This window comes from Triticum urartu, chromosome 6 (genome assembly GCF_003073215.2).
Source record: "Triticum urartu cultivar G1812 chromosome 6, Tu2.1, whole genome shotgun sequence".
Taxonomy (NCBI): domain Eukaryota; kingdom Viridiplantae; phylum Streptophyta; class Magnoliopsida; order Poales; family Poaceae; genus Triticum; species Triticum urartu.
This window is the reverse complement of record NC_053027.1, coordinates 449,302,523-449,320,002: the sequence shown is the minus strand read 5'-3', so window position 1 is coordinate 449,320,002 and position 17,480 is coordinate 449,302,523. Positions and strand designations below refer to the sequence as shown.

The window sequence follows — 17,480 nt, the reverse complement described above, 5'->3', positions numbered from 1 at the left end:
ATGAGGACTTGGACAGAGAAACGACAGGCGACAGACTGCAAGTTTATTCCTAAAAACGCCAGAGGGTTTTCTGCAAAAGTGCATAATAGACTAAGAATATCACCTTCTTTTTATTAGTAGATATAGAAGAGTCCTTAAAACTCTGTCTTTAGCCTTGTTCCGTTTAAAACAAGGACCATCCACACCTTTTTTAAGAAGAGAGAAGCATCCATACATGCACATATTACAGTTCTAGTTTTTATGCGTTATTAGGGCATTTCCAACGCTGACCCATAAATCGGACACCGCATCCGTCCGTTGATAGGGGGGACCAGTCCACGGACATGGATGTAGGAGCCAGCCATCCAACGTTGCCCGCATACATTTCAAACACTCTTTAAACGAACCAAATGGATTACATGCAAACCAAATAATTTTCATTCAAAGCGGACAAAAAAATTTACATTTTGGGCATATTTTAACTAAACTATACCGTGTTGCGGTAAAACTAGTCTACGAGCAACCATGGCGGATCGTCACACCCACGACATGTCTTTCCTATGTCCGGGAGCCCGCTCATCAGACTGTTGGATGCCCTGGAGGGAAATGCTTCGGCGAAAGGGGAAGAATAGCTTCCCTCCACTTCCTTGAAACACGGCGACACTTGTTGTGTAACCCGGCGACGTGGTGGCGGTGGCCTTCATGAGACCCGGGCGGCGGTGGCCTCTCATGATCTACTTTTCCTCGTTGTCTGCTGTGGCCGCGGACGTGCTAGCCTCCGTCGACATGGCTTCTTTCCCCACCTACCTGACGCATTTCCGACGGTGCTTGCGGCGGATTTTCCGGGAGAAGGCATTGTCCAGCCTGGATTTGGATGGGCAAGGAGGGGGTGGTGATGGCGATGATTGTGGCGCCGGACCGAAGGGTTTTCTGGTAAGCCAGCCTGTATCGGGTTGGCTCGTCGGGCAACCCAGGCATCTGCAATGCTGGAGAACTCCTTTTGTTCGCCGGAGGCCATGGCAGGTGTTGTACAAGGAGGGGTGGAGAGAGCGGAGGTGAGGTGTGGTTCTTGCCTTGCTCCTAGCTGGACACCTTTATATAGTGGGCGGATGTGAGGACCCAGCTGGAGAGGTGTTTAATGCTCGCCGGCATAGGAACGAACATGTGGCGCTCGGGAAGTCGGAGCAGGTTCCTCGGCACACGCGACGATTTAATACAAGTAGGTAGGAAGATGAATGGCGTTTTAGTGAGGAGAGAAGGTGTGCACAGCGGCGATCAACAGGCGGCGCTCTCGGCCGATGAGCCGCTTCAATGCCGACTCCAGTGAGCGGTCGCGTCCGCTCTTAGCCGGCATGAATGCAGGCGGTTGGTTCGGGCGGGGACACACGCGAGCACGGGAAAGGGGGTTTTGGTGGGCCAGATTAGTCAGACACGGGCGTGGCAGTGGTCCACACGCCCGCACCACAAACACCCCTGGTTTGCCGGAAAAAGTGCTCCTGGACCATCAAACGGACATATGCAGGCCCGCATTTGATGGCAAAACACGTCTGGACCAGTGGTCGAGATGGTTGACAGGTGATTTGAGGGTCGGTGTTAGAGATGCCCTCGGATTAAGCTAGCCGCAAAGCGAAAATCATGACAACATCCACGGGCTGATCGCATGGACAAGGAGTAAAACATTATACTCCTCGGTTCCCAAATATATGACATATTAATGATTACAAATTAAATTTATTTATGTTTGATCAACTTTATTTAAAAAAAATCAATATTCACAATACCTAATCAGTATCATTAGATTCATTATGAAATGCATTTATCATGTTTTGTTTATTTGATACTGCAGATATCAATAGTTTTCCTATAAACTTGAAATGTTTGACCTTAGAAAAAAGTAATGCAACTTAATACCTCTATAACTTAATATAAGATGTTTTTTGACACTATGACAGTGTCAACACGTGTTATATTAAGTTACGGAGGGAGTATGTTTTAAAACAGATGATATAAATAAAGGGAGCCAAGAAGAATGCATAATGAAATCATTTTTATTATAATCATCATCTCATCTGATCATTTGATTAATAAACTCCAAATCCCAGAAGGTCGTCAATGTACAAGACCGAAAGAGAACACGAAAAGAAACAGAGCGCAGACACAGCTCTTCTCCAGACACGTACTAGGAGGCGCGCTCGCGGCGCGCTTATCATCACAGACGCCCCGTCATCGGAGAAGGGGGCGGCAGCCGCAGGTGGGTTCCCCTTTGATTCTTCCATCACCTCACCGGCGCTTGTGGCCGCCACCGCTGTGGCTGTGGTTGTGGTGGTGGCCGTCCCCGCGCTCCCTAGACCGCCGCGAGTGCCGCGGCTCCTCGTGCTGCCGCTCGCGCTCCCCCTCCCGCCTGGAGGACGACGGCCTCCTCTTGAAATGCTTCTCCTCCTCGCTCGACTGCTCCTCGTCGTCGTAGTCGGTAGGCGCGGGTCTCCGCCTCTCCTCCTCCGCCGCCAAGACCGTCTCCTGGTGGTGATGACGACTGTCGCTCTCCTCGGCAGCTGCGGCGGCAGCTACGCTTCTCTTGGATGAAGACGACGAGGATGCAGGGCGCTTGTCGGAGGACGACCTGCGGCTGCGCTTGGGGTCGGACGTGTTAGCCTCGCCGGGGAAGCTGATGCGGGAGAAGACGCTGGCCTTGGCCTTGGACCGCTGGTCTGCTGCAGCAGCCGCCGCCTTCGCGTGCTCTGCCTCGTGCCGCGACGCAGGAGGCGGCGGAGGCGGGAGAGGCAGATCGTCGTAGCGGTCCGACGAGGAGCGCTTCTTGCCGGAGCTGGAGGAGCGGTGCGGGGAGCGACGCGAGTGCCGGTCGGGGCTGTGTGGGGGCGGCGGCAGCGCGCGCTCCGACCTGTCCGCCTGGGGCCTCGACCTCTGCACACAAGAAGAAAGGAAAAAACGGGGCCACAAGTCAGAATAATGCTAATACCTCCAGTTTCCCACAGACTTGGCCTGGATTCATAACCAAGGGATCCAAATCGTACGGCCAAGAATATTCCATGCTTTGCACCGACGGCCTTTCGCCCAACCGTTGACAAGGCCTTAGCCGTCGGCCTAACTACGTAGCATATCCTGGACTGCTTGGGAACGTAATCCTAATCTTTTTGTCTCCAAAAAAAACGTAATCCTAATCTCAATTTTTTATAAAACAAGATTGTCGCTTTCATATGGCGTCGTGATCCCTTTTTACCTTTTGCACTGTACACTATCTACATCTACATCATCAAACATGGTGATTAAGTCGAAGCAAAAAGGAAGATAGTAAAAAAAATGTTTTTCTTTTTAAGAAAACAAAACAACAACAACAACAACAACAACAAAAAGGGAAAACGAGCCAAAAATAAACAAATACCAAGGAAAAGGAAAAGCGATGAAAATATATATAAACAGATATGTTTCTCCCACATATATTGATGCCATCCTGTAGCCCAAAACCGCAACGAGCACAGGACGGCAACGGGAAGGGCACTAGGAGCAGCCGGCGGAATGATAACACAACTCGGACCAGCAACTGCTGCTTGGAGCAACCCCGAGCAACTGAGCACATCGGCCTTGCCCGGATCAGCCAAGAACACCGCCCAGTCGTGCTGTTGACAAATGCAACAGGCTGCTCTTCTTGTTCGGTAGATATCAGAAACAACCGTGGAAAAGGCGTTCTTCTTCCTGTCCGGTGGTGCTGACCTCTCCACTGCTGACGCCGCCGCCCACAAGTTTACCATGGAACTGACAGTACATAACTTTGCAAGATAATAGATTGACAGGAAAAGACATACATCCTTAGGTCTCATCGATGTACTATCGTTTACGGCTCCTGATGATTCCTTTGCTTCCCTTCGATACTCCCTGCCCCGGTCTCGGTCTCGGTCTCGATCACCATCACGGTCTCGCTCCCTCTGCCTCTCCCTCTCCCGCTCCCTTTCCCTCTCGCGGGAATGTTCACGCTCCCGATCCCGCTCCCGATCCCTGCATTTGTAGACAAGCATTGAGTATTGATTAATACAGTTTAACCATTTTCAAAAAGGCTAGTGAATTAACCGAGGATGAATCTTTCAGGAATGTGGACTTTCAAGGCACAAGGAACTTGCACTTCGGGACACAAGTGGCAAGTTTCACCACTCAAAACATAAATATTAGTTAGCAGACTAAATGACTTTTTAAATTACACTAGGGAACGGCTCCATATAAAGGCATTTAAGGAGACCCTGCAGTACAAAAGGAAAAACACCAAAGCATCCAGTTAACTAGATGAAGCCAACATGCTACCACATTTGTATCAAAATATAAGACGTTTTCTAGCCTACAAAAACACCTTATATTTTGATATGGAGTAGATGTATAACAGATTCTGGAGCATGCTAAATTACTTCAGGACATGGGCGCAATTAGCCCTACACGGTTCACATGCAAACTCACATGCTTTGATCAAGAGCAGAACATATATCAGAATGTCGTGTGATTGCCATTTTAAGCTGTTTCTACAGCCTCGTTCCTGATCATTAAATCTTCATTCGCTGGTCAAGATTTCATTTTCCACTAAATGATAGTACAACTATATCTCTACTCCCATAAAAGAACAAATTGGTGATGGAGACTAATCTAAGACAAGAATTTTGGGACGGAGGGAGTACAACTATATCTCTACTCCCATAAAAGAACAAATTGGTGATGGAGTGTATGACATCAGCTTGCGAGGCAAGGTGTGTTATTTCTGCAAAATGACCCCTGCCACTCTGCTTTACATTTGCAGGAACCCCTTAGTCTGTCTCCCCATCTCATCCAAACATATATGAGGAATAAATTTTGGGCAAAATCCAACATACTTTTAGTGATATACATACCAAAAATAGGGCCATTTTCTTTCAAGTTTGTAAACATGTACTCCCTCTGTTCCTAAATATAAGTCTTTTTAGAGATTCCAATATGGACTACATACGGAGCAAAATGAGTGAATCTACACTCTAAACTACGTCTATATACATCCACATCCGTATGTAGTCCATATTGGAATCTCTAGAAAGACTTATATTTAGTTACTGAGGGAGTATTACAGAATTAAACCGGCATCCCCCAACTCGACCTTTACACAAGCACAGAAATCAAACCTTCAACTCCAAAAGCAAGCATGCCACCCTTGAATTATTTAAACCGGTGCCAAAAAAAAAATCACTTTTGACTGAGACATCGTGACATGGCAAATATGTGCCGTCTAACTTTACAAGCCAATGCTGAGCTTAGTCACCAACTTCGTTGCTAATTTTTCAAGGATACAGCATGGAGAGGTGTACCAGTAACATAGAATAAGAGCCAAGCGGCTGATACAACGCCTTTCGGCATACATTTCACAACACCATGACTACAACGATAAAAACAGCTCGCCTAGTCGATCCTCAAGCCAAAAATGGCGATGAGGCAAGACACATAGATCAAGGACCACGTCTTGACCAACACCGGATACCTAAAAGCACAACCCCGACCACAACTCAGGCTGGGTCAATGCACTCTCCACCCATCATGCCTAGGAATCGGCAAGTGAACAGCAGGAACCAACCGGATTCAAAGAAGGTGTCATCCAAGAGTAACCTGAGTCAGTGTAGAATGCACCCCGAGAGCCCATGCCCACAGCAGAACAACCACCGAACAACACATCGCCCCAAATCCTCGCCGAAGAGCCAACGAGGCCACCACCTCCAGTAACAACTCCGGCAGCCTCCATGGGCAGCCCAGCAGCACCTACAAGGAAAGGATGACGCCGCAGCACCGCTGTTGCCTGGCCAGCAAGCCAGCCTAAGGTTTCCCCTGGTGCCGGAGCAGGGTTCAAACATGGCCAAGACAATGCCTCCAAGGAGGAGATGGCACCTGCGGGCGTCGTCGTCATCTGCAACCGTTGCCGCCGTACAGGGACTTCTCCCCAGCCAAGTCCAGACCACTAGAAGAACGCCGGAGTAACGCCATCCGGAGGGAAGGAAGCAAGCCGTCGACATGGAACTCACTGTGAGGAGGAGAGCTGCTTCCAGTTGCCGGCCAGGAGGGACAGCACAGCACAGGGAGTGGATCCAAAACAGCAATCACCTCAAGGTGTCTAATGCTACTTTCTCCGGTTCACAAATATGTGATGCAATGCTTTGGACAAATCTCTAGTTAAACTTTTAAAATTCTTACTATCAAATATCATCTAAAATATTTAGATAGAAACTTGAAAAATCATACAGACAAATCTGTCTCAAAAATATTTTCTGAATACTATAATTTTATTGTATTAAACATATTGATACAAATAAACTAATAGTCAAAGTTACACTTGAAGACCACGTCAATATCCAAAGCATCACTTATTTGTGAACTGGAGGCATAACATGGGTCAAACCATGAATCCCCTTCTTTTCCTTCTGTTTGATTAATACATTTGAGGTGCTTAAATCCTGTAAAGGAACTCTTTTGAGGGTGCTTATGCTAAAAAAAGATAACATTTTATGTGCTCTAAGACTAGTTCGACAATTCAAGCCTGTAACATCAATATGTTGATTTTGCTAAGGTATTGCTTAAGGATCTATGTTCGAGCGAGGAAAAAAGCGCTAGTCATCAACTGTGCGTTTTTCCCACTGCCTAGCACCCATCTCACCTAACCACACGCCTAGGCATGCTTAAGCGCACGCTTAGCAGAATGAAACGCTATGTGTTCTGTTGTCACCACTCACTACCACCTAGATGCACTTTTTTTTCAGCATTCGAGTCTTTTACTTTGTACAGAATTTGGATATATTAAGCATCAAGGGCTCAAGGCCGCACCGCAAGACAGCACGACAAGGTACTTGCAGCAATCTGTTTTGAGGAGTTGGGTCATGTAAATTGTGCCGCTTTGGAAGAGTACTATACTCGAGTGAGCCAAAAGCCAGGGAAGAAGTTTAGGCCATTAAAATGTTTCAACAAGGGACCTTGTTGGACTTTGCCATGCAGAATACACACTGAATAGTCATGTGCCTAGTCTACAGGAGACGTTCAACGACACGCTTGCACCTTTTATATATTTGCTTACTCAAATATGTGATGTTCATACTTGATTGCATCGACTGCGATGCAATCAACAGAAACCAGTTCGGATAAAAATAACCCCAAACGTAACTAGGGGTATGGGTATTATTTGTCCTAGTTACTCATAGTTCTAGGGTATCAGTTATGGCCAATGCACTGGATTAATCTAAAAGTACAAGGCACCTGATCCTATTGTTTCATAGAATATTGGGTGAAAACTAAACAAATGGTTTGAAGCATCTAATTTCATACAATATTGGGTGAAGACAAAGCATATAAAATTAAATAAAACAAATAATTTGAATTGCTTAATCACCTTCCGTTTAATCGATCCATTTCACGTCTCCTTCCATCTGGTTTCCTGGGCTCAAATTCGTCTCTTCTCACAACTGGTGGCCCCATGTTCATTCCCATACTGTTAACAGCTAATTCAGAAAGGTCCCTGAAAATGAATTATTCAAGAGTTTCATCATTTAACCAGTGGCCAACTGGTCATTGTAGTAAACTAGTAATAGCCAATGTGCGGAAAGATAAGGTGTATATACTCCCCAAATTTAGCCGACAATAAGTTTGATTAACAAAAAATGAGTTATACATGTCATAAAAGTCATACCATGGGATCCTCTTTCGGATCCAATAGTATAACTTTTGTGGCATTTAATTCAGATTTTGTTAGACAAATTCATGGGCAAAGTTAGGCCCAAAAATCAAGGGGGGCTTGTATATTTGTACTGAGTATATTATAGTCTGCTAGACATAATGCTCATCTCCAGCCAAATTGGAAATACAGCCACAAAATTTGCAGGCTATGCATTCCTCTGAAATTCACAGAACAATAGAACATTCATACATGTATAATTAGCCATCTACAAATTAATACACAGAACATCAAAACGATGCTAGAGGTATACCTAGGAACTGTTGGCATCATGTATGCCGGGGGCATAAATGGATCTTGTGGAAGAACTCCCCCACCAAAAGGATCAAATGGACCTGGTGGAGGATAGCCCATGTAAGGCATGGGACCTGGAAATGGTGCACCCATGTAATCTATTGGCAATGGCATCCCTCCTCCCCAGTAAGGGTTAAAACCTCCTTGCGGGCCCAAAGGCATTCCAGCAAAATTTTCAGGTCCAAAATCTTGATAATTATTATTCCATTGCTCCTCGGCTGTAGGTAGAATAAGCAATGTTCGAATAAATAGGGGTAAAATGAAGTTTAACCAATAAAGGTGCAATCAAATATTCTGACAATGTTCAAGTAACATATCATGGTTGGTGATCAGAACTTACCATTCCCTGGTGCTCGCACCTTCTTCTTCTTTTTCTTCTTTACTGCTGAAGTCACCAACATAATATCATTATTTCAATGATAATAAAGAGTTTAAATATCAAACATGCACACACTAAAAAACACAAACAAGATGAACATTTGGCTAATTTGACCCAAATAATGTTTTAGTTCAATTAAACTTGCGTGGAGGTTGCATCACAGACAAGGTTAACTAAAATGGAACAGGCCAGAATGATTATCACCTTGTTCACCTGCAGGCAATTTTTCCTGTGACTCTTTTGCGACATGAATCATTTCTGGTGTTTTTTCTTTTTTGCTGTTCTTAGAGTCCATTGTCCCTTCAGTGATATCTGGAATTGTGGTAACCTTATTATCTGAAGAACTCACATCAATGTTAGCTTTCAATCCGCTCTGGCTCTCAGCGTCTGGAGATTCCTCTACCGGCATCAGTGCTTTAGGTTCTTCTTTTGAAGCAGCAGAAACAGCAGGAGACCTAACCTTGGGTGGTACAGGTAGAGCCGACTCCATGTCTATGCAAGGTACTTCATCAGTTTCCAATTCTTATAGAGGCAGATAATCTGATATAACTGATATACATACCCTGTATTTGCACCATGCTTCCCGCGTTTTCTGTACTGCTAGTTGGTGGTGCCTCTAATATGCGACTGATGGTTTCTCTTAGAGTTTTATTGGGGAGAAGATCGTCTGCTAATATGCTTGTGGCACCACAGACACACATTGACTTGTTAATTATGTAGTCCCTAATGCCTGCCAACAAAACACAATATGTCAGCCCACTAAAGAGCATGTATGTTTGAAACTTGAAAGTGGAGATATTGAGAAAAAGAAAAAAACGCAATGCAGAAAATCCATACAGCAAAACCATATTTGTATTAAGTGACAACAGTATCAATGTCAACAATGTGAAAATAATAGATTCTTAAAACCACAACTTACATTTATCACAGAAACTCTTAAAGCAGCATTTACTAGTTAGAACAGCATCCTTCATTACTTCTTTACACAACGGGCAACGCAACTCTGGCGGGAGATCACTGAGAGATCGGGTGGTGGGTAGGCCCTCTATCTCCCTCTCAAAAGCAGCTCTGTCACAAAAAAAATATGATTAATCTTTACCTCCAAGTAGACGGAGAATTAGTGATTACGTGAGTAACTAAATAAGCAATTTGAGCTCACTCATTTGGCTTCAAAACAGCACCAGCCCCACTTGGCAGTGCATATGAGCCATCTGGAGTTGCCATTAACATGGATTTTGGGATGCCAGTTGGAGGTTTCATCCTTCTAACGTCATATCTAGTATCACCATTTGTTGGGCAATGTTGAATGAAATGACCTGTAAACCAGTATTGGTCAAATGAAACAGGACAAAATATTGCATTAAGAAAGATTTGACAAGTGGCCAGCATACCTGGTACTTTACATCTATGACAAATATAGCCAGGAGGAGGTGACCTGTTATCTAGCCGACCCATCCCACGTCCTTAAGAATATCAAAGCAGATTAGTACTTATATAAACATCTAGTTTCAAATAATGATGTTAACAGGTATCCATGTTGCATAGGTACCCATGTGCACTCCCTTCATGAAGCTTGGTGCTACTAAGCTCTACATAAATCTTGCAAAAAAAAATGGCAATAGAAAGGGTGGAAAGAATTACCAAAACCGCGCCCAGCCATCATTCTCCCACCCATTCCTCTGCCATAACCTCTTCCGGATCCATAGCCGTCAGGAATTTGGCTGAAAATGAGATATCCAGTCCAGTGTATGATTAGTATTATCACTCTAAGGGATAATAGAACAGTCATTCAGCCAGTCCAGCAGATCACTAACCTATAGTCAACGGCTGCTGTATCAATAAGGGCTTTTATCTTACTATCTTCGTCAATTTGATTTTCAGAAGAAGCGTCAATTGCCTGGCTAGCAGGCTGAGAGGGAACTGAATCAGAAACATATAAAGAGTTGCCGAACTCATCATCCCACTCAGATTCTTCAGGCTGCAATTTCAATACCTTTAAACATTAGCTCCCAGGATTAATAGACTACCGTCATAGCTCAAACATCAAACTGTGATTGCAGCGGCAACTACTGTATGAGATAAAAGTAACCCAGACTAGAAGTTATTCTTACATATTTCATAGATGAATCACCAAGAAAAGCGCTGCCAGAAGGCACGATTTCTTCTACCCTATTTTCTGCAGCTATTGCCCTGCAAAAATGGTGAACCTTAAAACTATGATTGCTGATAAGGAGTAACTCCTGACATGGACCATATCCAGTGACATGAAGCAGTTAAAGTCAAACATACGAATTAGAAATCTGTTCAGATGGGCTTTGTGTGTTTGACTATTGATGATGCATCAGTAATGTGAATTATGAGGTATGATGTGGAGTAAGTGCGAAATCAAAGAGCAAAACAGTACTCTTTTGGTTCAGTAACGATTGGCATCCTTGGGCGTCCTGGTATCCGGCGAATCAACACTGAAGTGTTCTTTGGTATCATGATAGATTCATCAGCATACTCTGAAAGTACAAACATCAAAGGAATGGTTTAAGTAATACTTCGACTGTACAACAACATCCCAAGTCCCCCAAAAATCAAGATATTCCTATCATGCCCGCTAATTATATGTTCTTAAGATACAACTGTATTTCAATCTGAATGCTCCACAGTAAAATCCACTAATCCAGAATATTTGTTCAGTGAGGTAAGCAAACAACACAATGGCTTCATTGAAACACACTTACTAGTCTTCGATGCAATGCGCAGTAGATGTGCTCAGCATCGCAAAAGACATTCAAGTTGCTAACCATTGCAAACAAAGATCATGTCAAATTGTCAAAATATTGCAATTTTGTGTCTAAACCCAGCTAACAGTTAATCCTCCACACCAAACCAGTAGATCAAGTCGTCATGTCTTAGAAAGCATAGATCATAAGAAAAAAAATGAGGCAGGCAACAAATGATACCAGCTAAATAAGGCCTCAATTTTCAGAAATCTTGCGTGCATGAATCAAACAGCCAAAATGGCTCACCATACACAGCAAACAGCATTACAACCTGAGCCTATCACAATATTATCTACCACTAACATCTTGCATACATTCACCCACACAAGAAATCAAGCAAAGGTTCTTCTCTGAGAAAGAACCAATATTATCTAGCTAGCACTAGCATCTCGTATACATTCACCCACACAAGAAATGAAACAAGGGTTCTTTGCTGAGTAAGAACCAACCTTCATCAGTCTGGGCATTCGAGATCATGAGGTCGAAATCAGTGCCTCTGCCAAGGTGCTTGGACTCAAAAATCATCTCCTTGAGGTTGAGAACCGAGATGAACTGCCCCTCGATAGGGATCGAGTCATAGTCTCTGGCACTCTTGAACTTATAGTAGACAGCCATGATAACGCTGGATCTAGATGGTGTGCCGGGTGTGCAGCAGCACACCCAATTTGCGCGGCACGCCCAAAATTTGTGGAGATCGGTGGGGTTTATCTAATCACTCGGCGCCATAAAGCTCACAGACCGCCAGGATGGTGGGCGGGATTGAGATAGCGGCGACGCGATGAGGCGGAACGGGAACGGCGACGGCGGCGACGCGCGTGCCAGGTCGGACGGGTTGGGGGGTCAGGCGTCGGCGGTGACCTAAGCTACGGCACGGCGGCGGCTGTAGGGCACGGCAGACTGTAGGAGATGTTCTAGAGCCGCATCGGGTCGGATTGGAGCTTGCTTGGGTAGGTCAGGACTCGGGAGAGGAAGAGGATGACTGGGAGGGGAAAGAAGGGTACAGGTACGGGACGGTGGAGAGTGGAAACCGTGGAGGGAGGGGATGGATCTCACCCCTCTGGCCTGCGGTCGACGGCAGATATTTGGTTCAAAAGGAGAATACACTGAGAGTAGTACTCTCTTCGTTTCCATTTACTTCCCGAGTAAATAGCATAAAGCTACTACTTTATGAGTTAGGGTTCAAAAAACTATCGGATTTATTTATTCACTGATAGCTATCAAGTCAGGGGTTGGCTGTTTCAAAAAATCCCAAATCCTCTTTGTTAAAAAAGTAAACATGTTTATGACAGGTCGGGCTCGCCACTAAATGCACCGTTTGGTTGACCGTCTGTTTGACCGTTAACTCACATGTGGGAGGCACATGCCAGTGTCTGAAAAAGCAATCGGATCCCTAGAAATTTTCTAAAAAAGCAATCAGGTCTATGGAAGTTTTCAAAAAAAAGAAGCAATCATCCTTCGGCGCACCCGCCATGGCCGCGATGCCACCTCCTCCGGGCTGACGATGTGCACCACCTGCAGCCGGCGAGCCGCGCCCGCAGTGGCCGGATCCACGCCGCCATGCCGCCCCTCGCGTGTGGCCGCCACCACGTGCGCCCTCGCCTGTGGTCGCCGCCACGCTCTGCCTCGCCTGCGGCGCCCCCCAGGTGGCTCCCCATGGCGGGCGGCAGCGCGGGACCCGAGCGGAGACCCACGGCACGCGGCGCCCCAGGCGGTTCCCGATGGCGTGTGACGGTGCGGCGACCCGAGCCAGAGCCCCATGGCTGGCGGCTCCCCATGGCGCGCAACGGTGTGGCGACCTGAGCCGGAGCCCCACGGCGGCGCGCGCGGCAACGACCCCCTCCGCGGACGAGGCCGTTCAGGCCTGTGAGCCCCCTGTCACCAGGAGCTCCACGCGAGCTCCTACCAGTAGCGGCCGTTGAGGGGGAGGGAGGGGCGACGTGGCATAGGGCGGCAGCCGGACATGGCATAGGACGGCGGCGTGGGCGGCGGCCATGGCGATTCTCCGGTGTTCTTCGCGAGCAGGGAGAGTGGAGAAGAAGAAGGGAGGCAGAAGGAGGAGAAGAAGATTGACTAGATGAGAAGAGACACTGACATGTGGGCCCTATATGTCAGTTAACGGTCAAACTAGAGCTTTGTTTAGGTGCGGGTCCGACCTGTCATAATCACGGTCAATAGATAAGCACTCGGCAATTTGGGTTTTTTGAAACAGCCGACCTCTGATTTGATAGTTATCTGAGAAAAAATAAAAACCGATAGTTTTCTGGAACCCTAGCCTGTAAAGTGTAGTTTTATGCTATTTACTCTTATTCCCCATATAATATATTTTTAAATCAAACTATGCAAAGTTTGATTAAACTGATGTTAAAAAATATCAATATCTACAATACTGAAGATATGTACTATAAAAATTATTTCCATGATGCATCTAATGATATTGATTTCGTAGTGTGAATACTGATATTTTTTCCTATAAAGTTAGTCAAACTTTACGAAGTTTGACCTGAGACAAATTTTATATGCAAGCTAAAAAGAAACTGAGGGAGTTTTATTAGAATGACTTTTTCAGTCTATTTTAGTAGAAATGCACAAAACACTCCTAAGAAAAAAGTGATTTGTGATGTTCACCAAAAGGTAGGTCGCAATAGCAACGAGGTGAAATGGATAGCCCTGTTTGCAGAAAAGGGGCAGAAAGAAAACAATTACTGGCCAATAACAGTTGATGACACATAAAATGACAAAAAATAGCATATACCTTGTCCTAAGGGAAGATAACAGCATGGTTGTTTATCTAAAATAGTGTGAGGACAAGATTGCAATATGGAAAGTACGTCGGACGAGCTACGTTTTGGGCAAAGAACTAGGGAAGATCCACATGCAAGATTTTCCACATACAACGACGTGGGAAGATGGGCAGTGGAGTAAGGCCGGAGGGGAGGAAGCTGTACCTGGGGGTCGTCGGGATGTAACTAGGAGAGCGGCGGCGGGCGGGATCTACCCATAATGCGGCAGCGAGCAAGTGGTGAAGGCCCTACCGGATCGGAGCTTGGTCAGAGAAAACTTGGGTACCGCAGATCGAGACATGCTGCCTTGACGCAGTCGAACGAAGAAACGATGCACATCCTCTTTTTTCACCGGCGGACGGGATGCGGCTGGATCAGTGACCAACGGTGAGAGAGAGGGGCCATCGCCGCCTTGTGTGAGATAATGTGACGAGAGACAAACCCCGACAGGCAGGCTCCATTGTATATAGTGGAGCGGATTTATTTTTTCTCAATAACAATCGTTTTATATTCTTTACGTGCCATTGAGGAATATAAATTTACTAAAACTAACGCGTCAAGTCGAACTTTGTTCCGTGCATGCGTGGTATACGACCCTCCTTCAAGTAAACAACTGCTACACGCATCAATTATTACGCGGGCTGCCTTTTTGTACACAAATGAGCTCCACCGTGTACCCGCGCGGATGTGGTCGGGAACGAGACATGAGTATGTGTGTCGTGCGTGCACCTTTCTCTATGTGCAGGTACCCCACGTACGTGGGTGTGGGTGTGAGAGAGATGGGTTTTTTACTCAAAAAAAGATGGTTTGTGCAAAATAGAGGCAATGTGTCGATGATATCTCAAACAAAAAATGTAACATATATAATGTGTGTGAAACAGAGTCCTGGATATATCATATATAGAGGGAGCGATCCCCGAGAAGAGAGTGGAGGGACCATCGGTGTGAGATGTCGATAGAGTCAAATAGAGGGGTGAAGTGTGTGGGTGCGCGATCGTTAAAGAGTGCAATCGAATTTGTGTTCGCCCACGTCAAAGATATAGGGCGGCTGGCCTACTCGAATGTGAGAGGGGAGAGGTGCATTTTGTCTCTGTGGCATGGATACCTATCTACGGCGTTCGACTATCGGTGTGTGCGTGGGGGGCGCAGAGACCTAACTATAGAGGTAGATCGACTAGTATATGTGTGGAGAAGGAGAGAGACCTAGCTATGTATTAAGGGAGATCGATCGACATCTATGCATATGTGTAGGAGAGTGTGACGCCCCGATTTGACCGTACACTAATCATACACGCAAATATGTACGGTCAAGATCAAGGACTCATGGGAAGATACCACAACACAACTCTAGACACAAATTAAAGATCATACAAGCTTCATATTACAAGCCAGAGGCCTCAAGGGCTCGAATACATAAGCTCAATCATAAACAAGTCAACGGAAACAACAATATCTGAGTACATGCATAAGTTAAACAAAGTGTCATAAGATGGCTAGCACAAAAGTAGCAACGATCGAAAAGGCAAGACCTCCTGCCTGGGACCTCCTAACAACTCTTCGAAGTCGAACTCCACGTAGAATCATCCTCGGGATTCTCTGGCTCCTAGACTCCATCATATGATCGCAGTAACCGGAAAAGGGGAAAAGAAGTAGCAAAGCAATCGTGAGTACTCATCCAAAGTACTCACAGGTAAGGATATACACCACATATGCATTGGTATCAATGAAAAGGTAATATCTTTGGACTGAACTACAGCATGCCAGAATAAGAAGGGGATAGATAGTCCTATCAAAGACTACGCTTTTGGCGGCCTCCATCTTGAAGCATATAGAAGAGAGTGGCTGGTAAGTTCACCAAGTATCATCGTATAGCATAATCCTACCCGGCGATCCTCTCCTCGTCGCCCTGTGAGAGAGCGATCACCGGATTGTATCTGGCACTTGAAAGGGTGTGTTTTATTAAGTATCCGGTTCTAGTTGTCATAAGGTCAGAATACAACTCTAGGGCGTCCTTTTACCGAGGGACACGGCTATTCGAATAAATAAACTTCCCTGCAGGGGTGCACCACATTACCCAACACGCTCGATCCCTCTGGCCGGGCACACTTTCCTGGGTCATGTCCGGCCTCGAAAGATCAACACGACGCAGCCCTACCTAGGTTCAATGATGTCGCTTGAAGCTACGTCGGTATTTCCCCAAAGAGGAAGGGATGATGCAGCACAACGGCGGTAGGTATTTCCCTCAGATATGAAACCAAGGTTATCGAACCAGTAGGAGAACCAAGTAACACAACGTAAACAGCCCTTGCACACAAATAACAAATACTTGCAACCCGATGTGTTAAAGGGGTTGTCAATCCCTTTCGGGTAACAATGCCAGAAATTGGTGCGTTGACAGGAGAAAGTTGTAAATATTGATAGATCGAACGCTAAATAAAATAAATTGCAACAATGTATTTTTGTATTTTTGGTTTAGTAGATCTGAAAATAAAAGGCAAATAAAAGTAGATCATGAAGACAAATAATATGAGAAAGAGACCCGGGGCCGTAGGTTTCACTAGTGGCTTCTCTCGAGAAAAATAGCAAACGGTGGGTAAACAAATTACTGTTGAGCAATTGATAGAACTTCAAATAATCATGACGATATCCAGTCAATGATCATTACATAGGCATCACGTCCAAAATTAGTAGACCGACTCCTGCCTGCATCTACTACTATTACTCCACACATCGACCGCTATCCAGCATGCATCTAGTGTATTAAGTCCGCTGAGAAACGGAGTAATACAATAAGAACGATGACATGATGTAGAGAAGATCTATCTATGTAGAGATAGACCCCATCATTTTATCCTTAGTAGCAATGATACATACATGTTGGTTCCCCTTCTGTCACTGGGATCAAGTACGGTAAGATCGAACCCACTACAAAGCACCTCTTCCCATTGCAATATAAATAGATCAAGTTGGCCAAACAAAACCCAAATATCGGAGAAGAAATAAGAGGCTATAAGAAATCATGCATAAAAGAGATCAAAGAAACTCAAATACTTTTATGGATGTAAAAAGATAGATCTGATCATAAACTCAAAGTTCATCCGATCCCAATAAACACACCGCAAAAAGAGTTACATCATTTGGATCTCCAAGAGACCATTGTATTGAGAATCAATTGAGAGAGAGGACGCCATCTAGCTACTAACTATGGACCCGAAGGTCTACAAAGAACTACTCACGCATCATAAGAGAGGCACCAAAGAAGATGGTGAACCCCATCCGTGATGGTGTCTAGATTGGATCTGGTGGTTCTGGACTCTGCGGCGGTTGGAATTGATTCTCGTCGACTCCCCTAGGGTTTCTGGAATATTGGGGTATTTATAGAGCAAAGAGGCGGTCCGGGGGGCACCCGAGGTAGGCACAACCCACCAGGGCGTGCCTGGGCCTCCTGGCGCACCTTGGTGGGTTGTGCTCTCCTTGGAGCACCCCCCAGGTGCAGCCTTGGCCCATTAGGTGTCTTTTGGTCCAAAAAAATCTCCATAAAG

General features: G+C 45.5%; 1 protein-coding gene across 2 annotated transcripts; it reads right to left on the bottom strand.

Annotated features, from left to right (window-relative positions):
- Positions 1-2,009: 2,009 nt before the first annotated feature.
- On the bottom strand, positions 2,010-12,215 carry LOC125514106 (E3 ubiquitin ligase PARAQUAT TOLERANCE 3-like). Of its 2 annotated transcripts, none has more exons than XM_048679363.1 (15): positions 11,608-12,215; positions 10,792-10,891; positions 10,499-10,577; positions 10,202-10,365; positions 10,029-10,108; positions 9,779-9,850; positions 9,547-9,703; positions 9,307-9,455; positions 8,950-9,117; positions 8,592-8,879; positions 8,349-8,393; positions 7,968-8,226; positions 7,373-7,498; positions 3,801-3,990; positions 2,010-2,901 (listed from the first exon to the last, which is right to left on the bottom strand). In XM_048679363.1, exons 1-15 carry the CDS (start codon positions 11,771-11,773, stop codon positions 2,260-2,262), a joined length of 2,685 nt encoding a protein of 894 aa, XP_048535320.1. In that variant the 5' UTR covers positions 11,774-12,215; the 3' UTR covers positions 2,010-2,259. The 2 variants fall into 2 exon arrangements, with proteins under 2 accessions (XP_048535320.1, XP_048535321.1); XM_048679364.1 differs by having other exon boundaries at positions 8,349-8,390.
- Positions 12,216-17,480: the final 5,265 nt, after the last annotated feature.